The sequence below is a fragment of the Rhineura floridana genome, chromosome 8 (assembly GCF_030035675.1).
Source record: "Rhineura floridana isolate rRhiFlo1 chromosome 8, rRhiFlo1.hap2, whole genome shotgun sequence".
Taxonomy (NCBI): Eukaryota; Metazoa; Chordata; class Lepidosauria; order Squamata; family Rhineuridae; genus Rhineura; species Rhineura floridana.
Window position 1 is genome coordinate 46,416,820 of NC_084487.1, and position 16,120 is coordinate 46,432,939.

Here is a 16,120-nt window from a genome sequence, read left to right on the forward strand (position 1 = left end):
TAGCAACACTGGAAAGCAACACTTTGCTTTCTTTTTTTTTAGGAGAAGAAGCCACTGAAGGAAGGAGTTCAGGACATGCTTGTGAAGCATCACCTCTTTAGCTGGGATATAGATGGGTGACTCCTTGTCAGGCCTCCGTTTGGACTTCTTGGATGACATAAACCATTGGCATATACCCCCTCCTCCCCACCAGCCTGTTCCCCCTTCATGCGTTGTATAACCTGACTGATCCTTTCCTCTCACCAACAGTCTTGTGCTAGTCAAGAGATCTCTCTTGTAGTCTGGTATCAGTTTGCTCCAGCAGCTGGGTAGGAGCACAGTGGTTGTGCTGCATTGTTCAAACTGTGGTTGTCTAGCTTCCCTTTTCCACAGTGTCACTAACTTGATTGTGCAGAGCATGTATGCACATAGTCTATGGGAGTTATGTAAACCACTCAGACCTGGTAGCCAAGTGCCACAGACTGGTATGTTCAAGGTCTGCTGGGCTTGGTGAGAGGGAAGACAGCAACTTTGGCTAAAAAGTTGTCATAACTAGGCAGAGGACACATAACAAAATACAGGGATACCCTAAGGCTAGGTAGTCCAGCTTTTAAAATTCCTTCATGGCAGGGAGAGTATACTGATGGCTGGCAAGTTCCTCCAAAGCTCACAAAGCTGTAATGCTAAACATTTATTTTCCTAAACAGAGAGGTTTGAAGCACCCCTAAGTAGTAGAGAGAATGTGATTCATGACAAGTTTTCCTAGGTGCTATAGCGCATGAATGGATGTGGTACTGCCACAAAGTGCCTAAATTGGCTGGTTACTAAAATTGCCTTGAATGTTTTAAAGGATAGTGGGGGGCAGCAGTAACCTGTTCTTTGACTCTGTTCAGCTAGGAGTCAGAATTAGTTTGTTTTAGCCTGGAACAGTTTTTTACAAACTGGTTACCAAAAGATGTCAAGTATATCCAGAAATCCCTGTATATTTTGAAGTATCTTAGCAGGAACTTGATTCACAGGGCTGAGCTGGCTCAGGGAGACAACTGCAGCCTTTAGCCTGAGGGTGATGAGAAACGCTGCAGGATAGGAGCACACCGCTTGCTGCATGGTGGCAGCACAGGTTGGGGAGCACAATCAAATTATGAAACAAGATTGTCATTTTGGTTTCTAAATAAATTGCACATCTTGTGACTAAGTCAGTAGTAGGTGAAGTCAGACTGATCTTGCATATGCCTTTAGCCTTATTTCTGTTCTCTTGAGTTACATTACTGTTTGGGAGGCGTAGGAATTGACAGTTTTGCTAATGACTCTAGGAGTTGCATATTAAGTACATCAGCCTTGAGGTATTGTATTCCTTATTCCTGTTTCAGTATGGTCACCTAGAATATTCTGATTGAGAAGTGGGTAAGAACAAATTGTAAGGTGAAATATTAAAGCCCAATTTCCCATGGGATGCAGGAAGGGTGGCAAAATATCCAGTAAGAGGACAAAGTGCAAGTATGACCAATGCTGCTGCTGTTAGGAAGGAGAAACTGCCACCTAAGCTATAACTTGTAACAAAAGGGTGAAATGGCTCTTCACTACTTCACAAATATTGACTGTCCTTGCTTTCTTTTCACCATGGCAAGTATCAGTATCTAAATGCCATGACCAAAGATGAGATGTACAAAGATGCTACAATACAATTTTTTTAATAAAATTGATTTTTCAAAAATCTGTAACTGAAAAAATAATTTGATTTATCCATTGTCTTTCCAAGTAACTGCTCATTCCATGCCCTCTTCCAGTTGCATGTTCACTCTAGGTCTAATACTACAGCACTGCCTAAGCCTCGTGTGTAAGCTGATAACCCTTTTCCTTAATGCATAGTAGAGTAACATGTGTGCGCTAATAATCTAATACAAGCAGTGGTTATCAGCAGGAGAAAGAGTACATTCAAACTACAGGCAGACCCTTAGGTGCTCTTGTTTTACTTTGGGGATATAAGGATAATTTGGGGGACATATTATATAAGCAGAGTAATTTTATACACTGGAGAAAAATGGACAGCTTAATACCAATCATTTTCTCATTCCATGAAAGAGTAACATACCCACAATGGGCTTAATTTAACTGTAGTGCTTTTCTTCATTTTACACTAGACTAGGACAACATGTTTCCCTTTTTGAAGCCAGGCATCTATTTGGATAGCACTCTTGCTGTACAAGCCCCTGTTGCTGGTACAGCTGCCCTGACTTGGCCAATGACCACCACAAAATCTAAACTCATTAATTGCTCTTAATATGAAAAGAGGCAAGAGTGTAGTACTGAACCTGGTCCTCTCCCCTTACTGAAGTTGGCTTACTCTGTTTTTTCGCACAATGAATAACCCCAAGTCTAGCTCCAACTTTCCAAATTAGTCACAGACTGATACGATTAAGTAGTAGGTCCTGAAGAAAATACAAGGAATACACTACTTCGGCAGCTATAACCATCTAATTTCCAAAACTGATTTTTTTACTGAATGAAATAAGTTTCACATGCAGTTGGCCAGTCACATAACTGCAATATTCTCTTCCAGGTAAGTCCATTCACCATAAAGGGGACATATGGGATATGTTATATAGTCTTTATAACATAAGAGAAACAGAAGGGGCTTTTGGAATCCTGTGAAATGAGAGAGGAACCTTCTCCCACTGTGGAGAGGGAGGCAGTCCCAGCAGACACATAAACTACATATTTAATATGAGAGGGGAAAAAGGCTACTAGAAATACCGTTTCCTTTGAGTGACATGTGCAATAAGGCTAAAATTGGCAGTCCAAGGACCAAATCCTCTTCCTCACCAAACCACAGGCTAAAATACCAGCTCCCCAACAGTTTTATCACACAAGAGAAGGAGCTAAAAGAAAGTAACCACCTCCTAACCAGGTAGATTAACTTCATTTGCTTTCCAAAAACAAAACAAGTTTTTTAACAGCTATATACAAAGATTTTACCAGCTATAAATGAAACCAGGTATCAAGAGGCAAGCCTGTGGTTTTCAACCACTCTTAACCACACAGCAGCAGAGCCTATGGTGATAGGAAAGTTCCTCTGTGCATTGACAGACATGCAACTCCTTAGCAAGAAGCACCAAAGGCTTCTGCCTCAGGGAGGATGTTGGTGCTCGTGCTCATGCTCTCAGAGGTCCTTTTTAATTAAAACTGCTTCATCTGGAGGAGTGTGATCAGCTAAGCTCTCCAAAGTGAAGTGCAGCCACAGCCCTTTCAATGCACTGACCAACAGCAGAGAGCAGACTTCCCCATAATGTCAACCTCTGGAATAGAGCAAGCTATGCTTCATATACAGGAAACCTTTGGGATGATTGGCTGAACTTAAACCAATGACTAGCATAAGCACAAGGAACACCAGCATAGTGCAGCACAGCTGCTCCGGATGCTTGTGCTGCCAAAAGGTCAAAACTTCCCAGAACTCCACCTCTTCGACCAACAAGTCTAGGCAACTAGGTTTCATAGAGAGGATTATTAAGAGGAGACAGTAGAGCAATTACAGGGGGCTGAAAATATCATCCCTGATACAGCTGTCTTGATTCAAGGCCAACTCAGTGCTTGGGACAGAAATTTCAGCTAAGTGAGATACCACAGCCAGAGCATGGAGCCAAGCCAAAAACAAAGTCTACATGCAACAAATAGCAGCAAGCCATAGGAAGATGGCTATTATCTAAGCTCTGGCACATAACTTGGGCTTGACTTTCTTGCCAGACAGAATGCACCTATACTATGGAATAATTAGGGAAAGGCTCTTGCAAAAGGATGCCCAGCCATATAAACTGAGGACAGCAAAAGCCTTAGTCCTGTACTCATCCTTATCCCCACTCTTTCTCCTAAATCTAAGGAAATCTCTTCATAATATGGCCAAATTAAGTTTTGCCAAGTTTTTGGTTTTTTTAAAGATGCCTCCTAACTAGACAGACTCAAGGCCAACAAGGAGGCTGGCTTTCTCCAATGAGTTCTTCCAAGCTGCTCTATAACCATGGCTTTACACTAAATCCCCAACCCCACCCAGATTGACAATTCGCATAGGAGAGGCAGCGCTCTGTGCTGAAAGACTCCAACAATTCATGCATCTGGTATGGCTGCTAAGCATTTGAGGAAAGGATCATGTCTCAGCCCGCCAATAGCCGTGAGAAATGTAGCTTGCCTGAGGTCGAATCAGAAGACATCACTGGTACAGGCCCTTGGCTCTAGCTTCATGAAAGCTGGTCAAAATGTGGGGTTCTCAAGACAGAAGCAACCTTCGCATAAGATCCCACCCATGCCCTACACCTAGCTGTACCGCTCCTTTCAGTCTGCATGCTCAGAGAACTATAAGCAAGAATCCCAGTGCAGCTGTAAATCATGTCCATCAAGGAAGTCTGTGGAGAAAAGGCTAGGTGTTGCAGTACTGAGGGGGGTGAGGCTCATCACTGGCCCTCCTGACAGCTCCAACCAATCCATACTGTCCAAGTTAGCCTCTCCCAGGTCCAAACTCGGCTCCCCAGTAGGCTCAGGGACAAAGTGCAATTCTGATGTGTCCATAGGTGATGATGGGTGGTCCAGGATAGCTGAACTGCTTAGCATATCATTGTAGAGGTCGATGAGGGACAGAGGCTCAGGTCCATCAGGGCCAGCTGTTAGCAAGGGGAGGCCAGTGCTGCTTTCCAAGAAGTCTTCCAGTCTGCCTGCTGGGGTGGGATTAATGGAGCTGGTATGGCCCATGGGCACCTGCAGGGGGAGCTCTGAGGAATGGTGGCTATTAGATGGAGAAGGGCATCCTGGGGAAATAATGGTGCCTTTCCTTCCTGGGGAAGACTGCTCCTTGAATTGAGCTGAGATCTCTGTGTGTGAGAAAGAGAGAAACAGTACTTAAATCCACTGATTTGCAATATTTTTCTGCACCCCAATGGGGCCAGGGGTGTGCTTTGCAATTTTTAGGGCAGTGCAAGTCCTGTACTCACCCTAGACCTAAAGAACCTACAAACAGTGCTGCAGGTTAGGCTGCTGCATCACTCTGAAATCTCTTAAGTGGTACTTATTTCAGCAGCAAGTAATCACAAAATCCTACCAAAGAAACTTGTCTCTTACTCTGTGACTTTGTACAGAGGCTCATTAGTGCACTATTTCAGATTGCTAGCCTCAATGCTGCAGATGTCACACAAAGTCCCTAGCATAAACCCTAATTCCCCTCTTACCTCCATGCTCAATTAAAATGTCGAAGAGGTCATCCATTTGCTGGCTTGAGCAGCCATTCTCCTGCGTTGGGGGAAAGAGACAAGTGTTTGTTTAGACATTGCATTCACCAGCTATGCAGCAATGTGCACCTTCGAACATCTCTAACCTTCTGGCCAAACCACTCATGCACCGAAGTACATACCAATGGCGCTTAGCAAAAATGGCATTTACAGTCACAAGCCTTGGTGTGAAGGGTGGACACTTTCAATTTATGGCAGAAGTCTACATTCAACAAAGGAAAGATGGCTCTAACTCCAGGAAGACCATCCCAAACCTTGCATATTTGCCTCCTGGAAATTTCAAGGCTGACACACAAAGTGTGTACTATGTTTGCAAAAGAACAGCACCGCAAACACTTTCCTGATTTGTCAAGACAAAGGAACTGCTCTCACCTCAAGGGGCTTCGGCTGCTGTTTCACAGCCTCTGCATAACCTGGTGGGTCTTTCATCAACACAGAGGAGGAAGGGAGAGACAAGGGTGGTGGAGTACCAAAGAAGGATGGGTTCTGCTGCTCAAGATCCATTTGGGATGGAGACAGAGGAGGTGGAGATCCTGGCTGCGAGAGAAGCTGTGAAGCAAAAAGAAAAAAGGCAATGAACAGTCAAAAATAATCTTCTCAAATGGGCCATTTTACATGAATCCTCTACATACAGGCCTCCCTACTCAGGTAATTCTCAGTGGACCTTCTATATTAACTCACCTGCTTCCCTCTTCATGGGTACCATAGCCACTTACACTGTGGTCAAAAGGATGCAAGGCCTGTAGCCCTCATCCAGTTCACCACAGACTTGCCTGGCTCAGGAAGCTCTGCATTTCTGTAACAGCAATTTACCTGTGAGCCAGATCAAAGTCCTACTTGGGCACTATGTGATGCTTCTACACTCCAACAGAAATCCAAACAGCAGGACAGCAACACCACAAAGTACTAGCCTAGTGTGGTCATCTGCAACATTCACTTAGCGCATCATACAGATACATGGGTGAACCCATGCCTCAAGCATTCAAAGATTGTAACTCTTTAGGCCACACAGTATTTTGTTAACATCTAGCACATGGGGATGTTTAGGCAGAGCAAATGAAGCACAGGCCAAAGCAAAAGAAGTGGCATGAACAAGTCAGTACCTTGGTTGGACAAATATTCAATGATTACTGCTGGAATGGTTTTCAAAGAAAGGCCACAATTCTATAAAATAAAACCTTGACAGCTAGCAGGTCTATGTCAAATTTTCACCCACAAAGATTCTGGGGTGACAGATGAGGTTTCACAAACCCCACACAACCATTTTTGCACTTTGCTGCCTGTTTGAAGCTGTGACACCAATTGTTTCCTTAAAAGGGCACTTCTTCCTGAGGCAACCCCAGACAATCAGGGTTGACACTGGCTGCATGACATGTCTCACATAGCCTGTAAGTAGGAGTCAGTGTGGTGTAGTGCTAGACTAGAATACAGGGTTCATCTCCACTAAGCCATGAAGTCCACTGGGTGATTGAGGGCCAGCCACCATCTCTCAGACTAACCTATCTCACAAGGTTATTATGAGGATAAAATGAGGGGATGGAGAACCATGTAAACCTTGAGCAACCTGGAGAAAGGCGGGATGTAAATGCAGTAAAATGCAACAATTTACCTATATGGTAATATCACAAAGCTAAATCAAAACGCAGGCAATACTTCCTGCCCTTATTCTGAATGATTATACATTTTCACTCTATTTCAGAACCCACCCCCAATCAATAAAATTGAGTGTGTACATTCTGCCCACCCTTGTCAGCTCAGCCCTATTGGTTGGGTATGGAAGCTTGCAAGAAGACTGGTCCCAATGCTCTGGACAGACAAATATACTTCTGAACAGCTCCCCTAAACACTTAGAGAATTTCAACCAGGAAGTCCTATTTCTTCTCTTGGATGAGCACCTCTCATCGCTCTGCATTTATGTAAGAAGCAGCTGCATTTCAGTGTGACACAGGGACACACATTTCTAAAGGCCTGGCCTCCAACGTCTATTAGCTCCTGGCTCCCAGGTATTCATCTGAAACTGGATGGGGTTTGCTGGTAGGCTACCTTTTGGGGCATGCTGGATTGGCCAGTTTTGCCACTTGTTTTCAGGGGTCCTTTGTGAAAGCCATTCAGGAAGAAGGGTTGCAAGTTAGGAGGTGAAGAAAACGACAGGACTGTTTGAGGCAGCTGCTCAGTGACCATCTGCAGACCTGGCTTCTGAACCTATGGAGATGCACAAGGAATAAGAAGCAGAACAAAAAAGTCAGGCTGGCCCAAAAAAGTGACTCTTTAAAGGGGGAAAAAATCCCCTTTGATGAGCAACATAGATTGTAATACAGCACAGCACTGGACATAATCGTCAGCAAATGAGAAAAGAAAAAGGATTCTACCAAAAGAAACATTCTAGACGTGAAGCATGAAAATGTTCTGTTTTGTGTATTTCATTCTGATGACCTTGTTTGGGTTTTCAAAGGGCTAGTATCAGCACGTGATGTTCCTGAGCAGCTTCCAGGGCTCACTCATGGTGCCTCCCTTGCCCTCTCTTACTTTCTTTTCTAGACTGACACTCTAGCAGCACTGGCCACCTGGGTCGCGCCACACTTTTCATTTCCCACAATGCCCTCATCAAACTGGTGTCACTCTGTGGGAAATGTAAAGGCTGGCTAGACCAAGATGCTCAGTACTGTTCAAACCATGGCCAATACAGTCAGGTAAATCTATCCTGGTCCACTGACAGAGGAAGAGGAACACCAGAGGGTATTCTGCCTACAGCCTCCTCAGACCTGGAAGCCAACCCTGGATTTTCATTCAATTCAGAAATACACTGGGAAAGACTGGGATGGCAAAGAAAAAGCAGAAGAAAACACGAGGACAGGAAAATAGAAGCAGGACAGCTCCAAGGAGGAATGCAAGTCTCACCCTCAGAAACCCTTCCCAAAGTACAGAAGTTGTTTCTGTATACATTCTCAAATTTTCATTCCATCATAAGGATTAGAAACTTGGATTTTGTTTGAGGTATTTTTTTAAGCCACATTCTGAAATGTGGATATTATTGTGAGGGTTGTTTAAATGCTAAAAACTGCTATTTAGTAGCAAATCCATAAGGTTGGGGAAACAGCAAGATTCTGTTAACACTGTAGTATAACCAAGAAACAGAACTCAGGATGGGGCAATGGGAGATGGGAACACACTCCATTCTCAGGGGCTCTGACCCCACTGTCAGGGATAAGGGTTCGCCCTCTCTCCAGCTGTGCCCATTAGTGCACCCCTTTCTCATCTCTCAAACAAGGGAATGGCCACCATTCATTTTTCTACAGGGAAAAGTCAATGTCCTTCCTTTCTCTTCTGAATGGTTGCAAACAGATTTCAATACTTCCTTCACAAAAATTCCTTCAGGTTTAGGAGCGGGGAGGAATGCTGCTCCCGGGAGAGAGGAAGGGTTCCGTCTCTGGTCTACTCTAGAGACTGTATTTAGACTGGAGAAACAGCATAGGGACAGGCTTTGAAGAGCAGGCCTGGCCCAACTTCTTATGTTGCAGACAAAGAGAGGGAAGACCTCAAAGTGCCAAACCAGCAACCAGCCAAAAATAAAAGTAGTAATTGTTTATTGCAGCCCGACATGTTTCAGGTATCAAAAAACCCTTTATCAAGGGCAATCTGTAAAAGTATACATATAAACAACATCAAAACCAATTGTGATGTACTTAAAAATATAAACTACAATAAGTTTATGAATTTCTCTATTAAAAATGCACAATGCCATAATCTGCTGAAAGCTGACTCAAACTGAATCAATAAGGAAAAGGGACAACTAAAATGAAACAATACAAACTAAAACCACGTTAAAACTTCACAGGATTATACATGCACCCCAAATTGGGAAATTCTTACTGAGCTTTTCTGATTTGAATAAACATGGACTAAGCAAAAGAGTGGAGAAGAATACAAAGGTAAATGTCTTGTGTACATCACACACTGTCTATCTAGTAAATATAACAAACTGAATTTGTAGGAGTAGCTGGCTCTTAGAGAAGGATAGATCAAAAGCATAAAAACTTCACACACAACTGAAAATAAACATGCACCCAAGATTTAAAAAGGGGGGGGGAGGGTTTCTTTGCAAAACCTTTTCTGGTTAAAATGAACCTGAAAGCTAAAAGCAGCTAAAAAATTATGCAGGGATCAAAATCCTCGTGCAAGTATCAGGCAGCTATCTCATCAATGTAAAAAACTGACTGAGTTCTTAGAAACAGCGGGCCCTTAGACAAAGGAAGACAAACCGTAACCGACACAGGTGGGTGTGACCATACACTAACGGCAGAGAAGTTTTTAAATTCTTAAAGGTGTATGATGCTGATCTTAATAAAAGTGAATGTTACTTGGAAGTAAATGCAAACATCCACATAGGTGGCACATAAAACTGATGACTATCTTACAATTAACTGAAAACACTGAAACTTCACAGCCAGCTAAAAAGAAATAAGTGTAAACAAACCCCCCAAATTTGAGAAATTCTTACAGGGCTTTTTAATGAACCTGAAAGAACAGAGTGGATAAAAAAATGATAAAAAGGTCAAAATACCTTGTGCAAATAACACACTACTATCTCACCAGTGTAAAAAACTGACGTGAGTTCTTAAAAACAGCTGGCACTTGAAGGAAGATGAACAGCAACCCACACAAAAGGGTGTGATCACACAATAAAGGCAGAAGAATCTTTGAATTCTTAAAGGTATATGGTACTGATCTTAATGAGGGTTACATGAAAGTAAATGCGCATCCATATAAATGGCATGCCAAACCTGTCTAATGATCGTCTATATGAGGGGAGTTATTTTGTATTGTGTTTCATTTTAGTTGTCCCTTTTCCTTACTGATTCAGTTTATGAATTAGCTTTCAGCAGATTATGGCACTGCTCATTTTTAATAGATAAATTCATAAATGTTGTATTGTAGTTTACATTTTTAAGTATGTCTTACAATTGATCTTAATGTTGTTTTACAGATTGCCCTTGATAGTTTTTTGATACCCGAAACGCGTCAGGCTGCAATAAACAATTACTACTTTCATTTTCGGCTGGTTGCTGGCTCGGCACTTTGAGGGTCTCCCTCTCCTGGTCTGCGGTGCATTTGGGGTGCCTCCCTCTCCACTCTCCCAACCTCTTACTTTGCCTTTGCACACCAATACCACCACATCATTGTATCCTGTATACCACCAAACATCAGCAGTCAGACCAAGCTGGGATGGCAACAGAAAGATGCGACAACACAATCTTTCAAGCTATTGCTTTTGAGGAGCATCCTATCTACAATGTTAACCCCCTTACATCCCCTGCTCTTGAAAGCCTTGCATCCAGGGATCTGTATGAAGAATTGCAAACACCTGAACCAAAGTGACCAAAATTTTTCACCTAAGAAAACTGAGTTCTGCATAAACGTGCAAATTATGCACACGCTCATCTCCATTATATTGCACAGGCAGATCTCTCCTTGCAAAGTTCTCTCAGAAGGCCTTCTCAGTGGGGTCAGATGTCAACACATTCTCACTGTATTTCATTTATATCTCATCCCTTTCACCTCCACTACCTGCTCTACAAGGAGAGAAATCAGTTCTGCTGGACCTCTCAGCTTCTGATAGCATCAACCATGACACCTCTGTAGGGCATCCACATGTAAAGTGAACTGGGAACAGTGTACCTTGTGATGGTTCCAGTGCTGACTCACAGCTCCCAGATGATGCTGGAAGGCTCCTCTCCAACCACATGGCCACGGGTTTATGGGGTCCCTCACGCTTTAATGTGCTCCCTATGTTAATATCTACATAAAACTACTGGAAGAGACCATCCAGGAATTTGGGTTTGGGAGTCATCAATATGTAGATGATATCCAACTCTCTCTCTTTTCATCTGATGCAAAGGAAACAGTGGAAGTCTGATCAAAATCAGTGCCTGGGTGCAGTAATGGATTGAACGTGGGTGAATAAACGGTCAGACATGTCTTAGCTGATGCCAGGTTGGTTTATGGTGCCCACTTTATTGATCATAACACTTGAGCCGTTCCATCTGCATCAGCTTCCAGTTCATTTCTCGACATAATTCAAAGTGCTGGTTCTTACCTACGAAGCCCTGAACAGTTTGGAACCAGGATATGGAAGAGCTACCTCCTTCCTCCATAAAGTCCTGCCCGAGCACTGCATTCAACATTAGAGGCCCTGTTATGCCTATTACTACTTTCAGAAGCATGGCTAGCTGGCTGCAAGACAGGGCCTTTTCTATTGTGGTGCCCAGATTATGGAACTCTCTCCCCCTAGAGGGTGCAGTTGGCTCCCTCTCTTGTGAGCTTCAGGTATGATGCTAAGACCTTTTTATTCCATCAACATTTCACTGTGGTTTTAATCTATTATATGATTGTTTTTGTTTTAATGTGTTTCAGTATTTTATAAAGAAAAGCAGGGTAGAACTTCAGTATGAAGAACCAGTGCTATCTCAATTTACAAGATAGCTGAGGAGGTAAGCTTACAGTGAGGAAGAGAAGCCAGGAGTCAACACCCTGGCTGCATTTCCACATAATTATATGCCAAGAACCTTGGCTTTGTAAATATGCTTTATTAAGCCATGGTCCACACATAATGCTTAAGCCAACAGCCTTGGCTTAAAAACCATGCTATGTCCTGACACATGCAGCTCGGTTGCTCCTGCTTTACTCCTTACTTCATGACGGAAGCAACCATCTCAAAAGCTTACTGCTATTTCCACTTACTAAGGAACGTGTAAAGCCAGAGAACTGATAGCACTTCAGCAACCTTTGAGGCATGACTAAGGTGCTTCCCATGAGGCATCCTGTTTATCCCCACCTTACGGAGCCAGGTTCTGTTATGTGGTGCTTTGACAGAACCTGTGGGAAGGAGGAACGCTTCCATTACAAGTGCCATGGTCAGCAGTCAGTCTGCGTACATCATGCTTCTTTCTTCTCCTCTGCCAGCTACCCTAAAATGCAAGATGTGAGCTGGCCTCCAGTTTTGTTTCCTACCTTCTTGATGGGCTCACTTGGCGGCTGCAGAGATGACTGGGGGCTGCTAACAGGTTGTTGGCTAGGAGCTTTCACTGGTGGTGAGGACATTCTCTGAGAGAGAAGGACACACAACTTTTTAGAGTTCTGAATACACTCCATGCCTGAACATGAGAATCAGTTGCTACAGACCCAGACTACAGATGAAATGACACGGACAGAGGTCCTGTGGGGGAGTGGAAGAGCTGCAGAGCGTTGAATGGGAGCAGAACAGATGTAGGAACAGCAAGGTGGCAGGGAAAGCATAACAATGCTTTGAAACCCAATGAGGTTTCTAGGGTTGGGGGGACAGTACTTTATCAAGAATAAACAATTATGGTTGCCACTGTCACCATAGTGGCCACAAATTTAATTTTAGCATGCAGTCTTCAGCAACAAGCAGCTGTAGTATTTTGTCCCAAAACAAAAAAAAAGCCAAACTGCTGACACTTTCCCTATTGAGACACTAAACCAGTTTTTTTCTGCTGAACCAGTAATTCTGCAAAGGGCCCAGTTCTTCCCTGCATTCCCAGCTCTCGCTGGCTCTAGACCTGAGGAGAGCCCATCGCCTTCCAACCTCCAGTCATTCTCCAAGGCCTGCTTGCAATAAATCTCTCAGCTGAAAATGAAGAGCTGCCTCTGCTGGAAAACGTTTTCTCTCCCCTCATCCTCCCAATCTACTTATGTGGGGGCGGGGGAGCTTTAGCCCAACTCCAACTCACTCTAGCTCCACTCTGGAGATGATTTCAAAAAAACAAAGCACAAGAGTTGCTGCAAGGGAGTAAAGTAAGTCTGGGGTGGATTTCTGTAGAAAAGACCACTGATTCACTTAGCATGGTGCTTTCTACTCCAACGTCTTAGGCAATCCTCCCCAACCCTGCTACCTAAGGCTCTTGTAAGCAGAGATGAAAGGGATCGGAGCTGACTCTTTCTGCAGGCAAAGTACCGGCTCTTTCACTCAACTATGACCCTTCACAAATAGGTGGTGGCATAAGCTTTGTAGACAAGAGCCTATTTATCACAAGACTCTTGTTGCTCTTCCAAACCATGGCTCTCTTGAGAGTCCCTTGATTGCTTGCCTAGTACTGCTACCCAGTAATATTATTTTTTTAGAACTGTAGTTGCCACCAGTTGAACCTGGGACCCTCTGCACGTGAAACAGGTGTTGTATCATTGAGCTACAGCTCGCAGAAGAGATCAAACAGCTAATGTCATTAAAACAGGCCCAGTTCCAAGCACTGGTTTTGTCCTGACAAAGCCCTACACAGCATGGGATCCAAATACCTAAATAAATCCCTCTTCTCATATGGACTTACCCATGCTCTGAAGTCTTAAGACTGAGTCCCTTCTCCATGATTCCCCACAAAATAAAACTGAATGTCTACGAGGAGAGGACCTTTTCGGCAGCACCCACCCACCCAATTTATGGAATGCTCTCCCAAGGCTCTAGAGAGTCCCTGAAAGACTGGCCTGGCCCCTACTTCAATATCTTCTCAGTGCTGGGTGACGACGTTGTTCTCCCAGGCCTTTTAAGTTCTCTAATATCACTTAACATAACTGATATTGTTTCATTTTTGTATCTGCAGAATAAAGTCAATTTGGCTAGCTTTAGCTTTTATAGCTGGGCTGGGCTTTGTTGGATTGGTTGCTAGGATGTTGATTTGTGTCTGTCTATGTGGGATTTTATGGCTGGTTTTAACTGTCATGCTATTGCTGGGTTATTTTAACTGATTTATGGTTTTATTGAATTGTATGGTAGGTTTTAATTTTGTCAAGTTTTACTGCATATGTTGCCTAGTAAATGTTTTTATCAGGAGACTCAAACTTAAATATATCAATAAACTGATGTTATACTCAAAGAGAATTCCCAGCCATCTTTTCTAGAGATCAATTTGTGCTGAAGCATGACCCATCACAACTTCAATAATTACAAGCACATCTATGAGAATTAAAACTATTCATTTCTGAAGCAACATGACTGAATTTGTTCATTATTTAAAAGCCCTCCTCTGGGTAGATAGCCCCAGCTCCAGAATACCATTACATGGATACCTACCCTCAATGGCAAGGAACGGCTCCCCACTTTTTCCTGAGGTGAGAGGCCCTGCCTCTCAGTATTCCGATTGGTCACTGTGAGGACTATGTGAGTGCCAGTGGAATCTGTGATGAGGGTAGGGGGAGGGGCTCCTTTGATGAGATCACTGAAACTTCCACCTTGCTGGCCAAGGAAAAAACTTGAGGTCTGGCATGGTGGCTCAGTTTCGGCAGTTGGCACCTCTTGCTTCACCGTCACTGTTTTCTTTGGCACCGAGATTGTATCTGAGGTGTCCATTTGGACAGTGGTTTGTGTGCATTTTAATTGGTCAGTCTGACAGTTGAGCTGCCCTGAAGACTGGCAACTCACAAAGCCCTTTTCACTCTTAACATGGGTGCCAAAGGGTAACGGCTCAGGGACCGTGGCTGTGCCCTCTTCTCCAACAGACGTGGCTGGCAGTGGATGCTGAGACCGTTTTTCTCTCTCTAGCTGCAGCTTCAGCATCTCCACCAGCTGCTGCTTCTGTTTCAGCATGCGGGTGAGTTCCTCAATCTGCTTATCTTTCTCCTGCAGCATCTGGTCTTTATCCTGGACCTCCATGTCTTGCCGGCTGCTATTGCAGATCTCTGTCCTCGACACTGGATTAGAGCTGCAAGTGCTGCCTCTGGAGCTCTCTTCCTTCACCAAAAGCTGCACTGGTGATGCTTGTAAGGTGAGCTGAGTCAGGGGAGAAGTCACCATCTCACCAAAGGCATCCCCACTGGTCGAATTCTCATCCCCAGCACTCATCAGAGAGCGCTCAGAGGGGGTGGGTGAAACGGGAGGAGTTGAGCCTGTGCTACCAAACTTCATCACACCATTGCCAGCCACTGCAGCCATCACAACCTCTGCTGGAGTAATGCCAGCACTGACCAGTGCTGGCCCTGAACTCAGCCTGGTGGCTGGGAAGGCTACCACCACTTCAGCAGCCTTTGGGAGAATTGTCGTATTGGGCTTTGGAGCACTGAGCGCTCGGCCAGCTATACCATTCTGCTCCTGATAAGCCTTGAGCCGCTCGATTAGATCCGTCTTGGTACCTGACACAGGCAGTGCTCTTAGCTTCAGCTCTTGCTTCAGCTCTGCCACCTAACATAAAGGAGTAAAAATTTAATCAAAAGCTGTCTCAGCTAGGACCATCTTGTTTGTAAGAACTACTTTTCAATTCATAGTAAGAGGCCAAACTAACAGCCCCAGGAGGACAACATCCTCTGTTTTTATTTTAATTTATTTTTTTATAAACTGCCCACTCATATAAAGTATCAAGGCGGTATAGAGCAATGTATACAGTCACAAGAGAATCTAAAATACCATAAAAACAATACAAAATAATCATTAAAAAAATGGCTCATCTTAAGAAAATTTAAACAACTGAACAGGCCTGTTGGCATAATTATCTTTCTGGTAGCAATGAAATATTTACTACGAGGATGGGGAGCCTGTGGCCCTCCTGTATTGGTGCTAAACTCTTGCTGCCATCACTCCCAAACATGGCCAATGATCAGGGCTGATGGGAGCTGTAGTCCAATAACATCCGGAGGGCTACAGGTTTTCTGTCTCTGATTTACCATATGCCACCACGTCCACAGCTATCAGCCCAGGAATACCACCATAAAAGAAGAAAAGTTATTCAACCAGTACTGACATCATCAAATTTCAGTGCTAAAAGCAGGAACCACACTTATTTTAATGAATTTATAACCTACCTTGATTAAAGAAAATATATGCTCACAACAATATACACTTTATTTTTATTTATTACAAAATTTATATC

The 16,120-nt window shown here is 43.7% G+C and overlaps 2 protein-coding genes across 8 annotated transcripts in view; one reads left to right on the forward strand and one right to left on the reverse strand.

Moving 5' to 3' along the window:
- SGSM3 (small G protein signaling modulator 3) overlaps positions 1-1,681 on the forward strand; it is a 36,350-nt gene extending 34,669 nt beyond the window's left edge. For all 4 annotated transcript variants that reach the window (XM_061639225.1, XM_061639226.1, XM_061639224.1 and 1 more), the window contains one exon: positions 43-1,681. In XM_061639225.1, coding sequence (XP_061495209.1) covers positions 43-120 — 78 coding nt within the window. In that variant the 3' untranslated portion in view covers positions 121-1,681. The remainder of the gene's footprint in view (positions 1-42) is intronic.
- MRTFA (myocardin related transcription factor A) overlaps positions 1,655-16,120 on the reverse strand; it is a 136,340-nt gene continuing 121,874 nt past the window's right edge. For 3 of the 4 annotated variants that reach the window (XM_061639221.1, XM_061639222.1, XM_061639219.1), the window contains 6 exons: positions 14,332-15,435; positions 12,258-12,350; positions 7,293-7,451; positions 5,622-5,798; positions 5,190-5,250; positions 1,655-4,835 (listed from right to left, as the gene is read on the reverse strand). In XM_061639221.1, coding sequence (XP_061495205.1) covers positions 4,324-4,835; positions 5,190-5,250; positions 5,622-5,798; positions 7,293-7,451; positions 12,258-12,350; positions 14,332-15,435 — 2,106 coding nt within the window. In that variant the 3' untranslated portion in view covers positions 1,655-4,323. The remainder of the gene's footprint in view (positions 4,836-5,189; positions 5,251-5,621; positions 5,799-7,292; positions 7,452-12,257; positions 12,351-14,331; positions 15,436-16,120) is intronic. The other variant, XM_061639220.1, reaches the window with a different exon arrangement.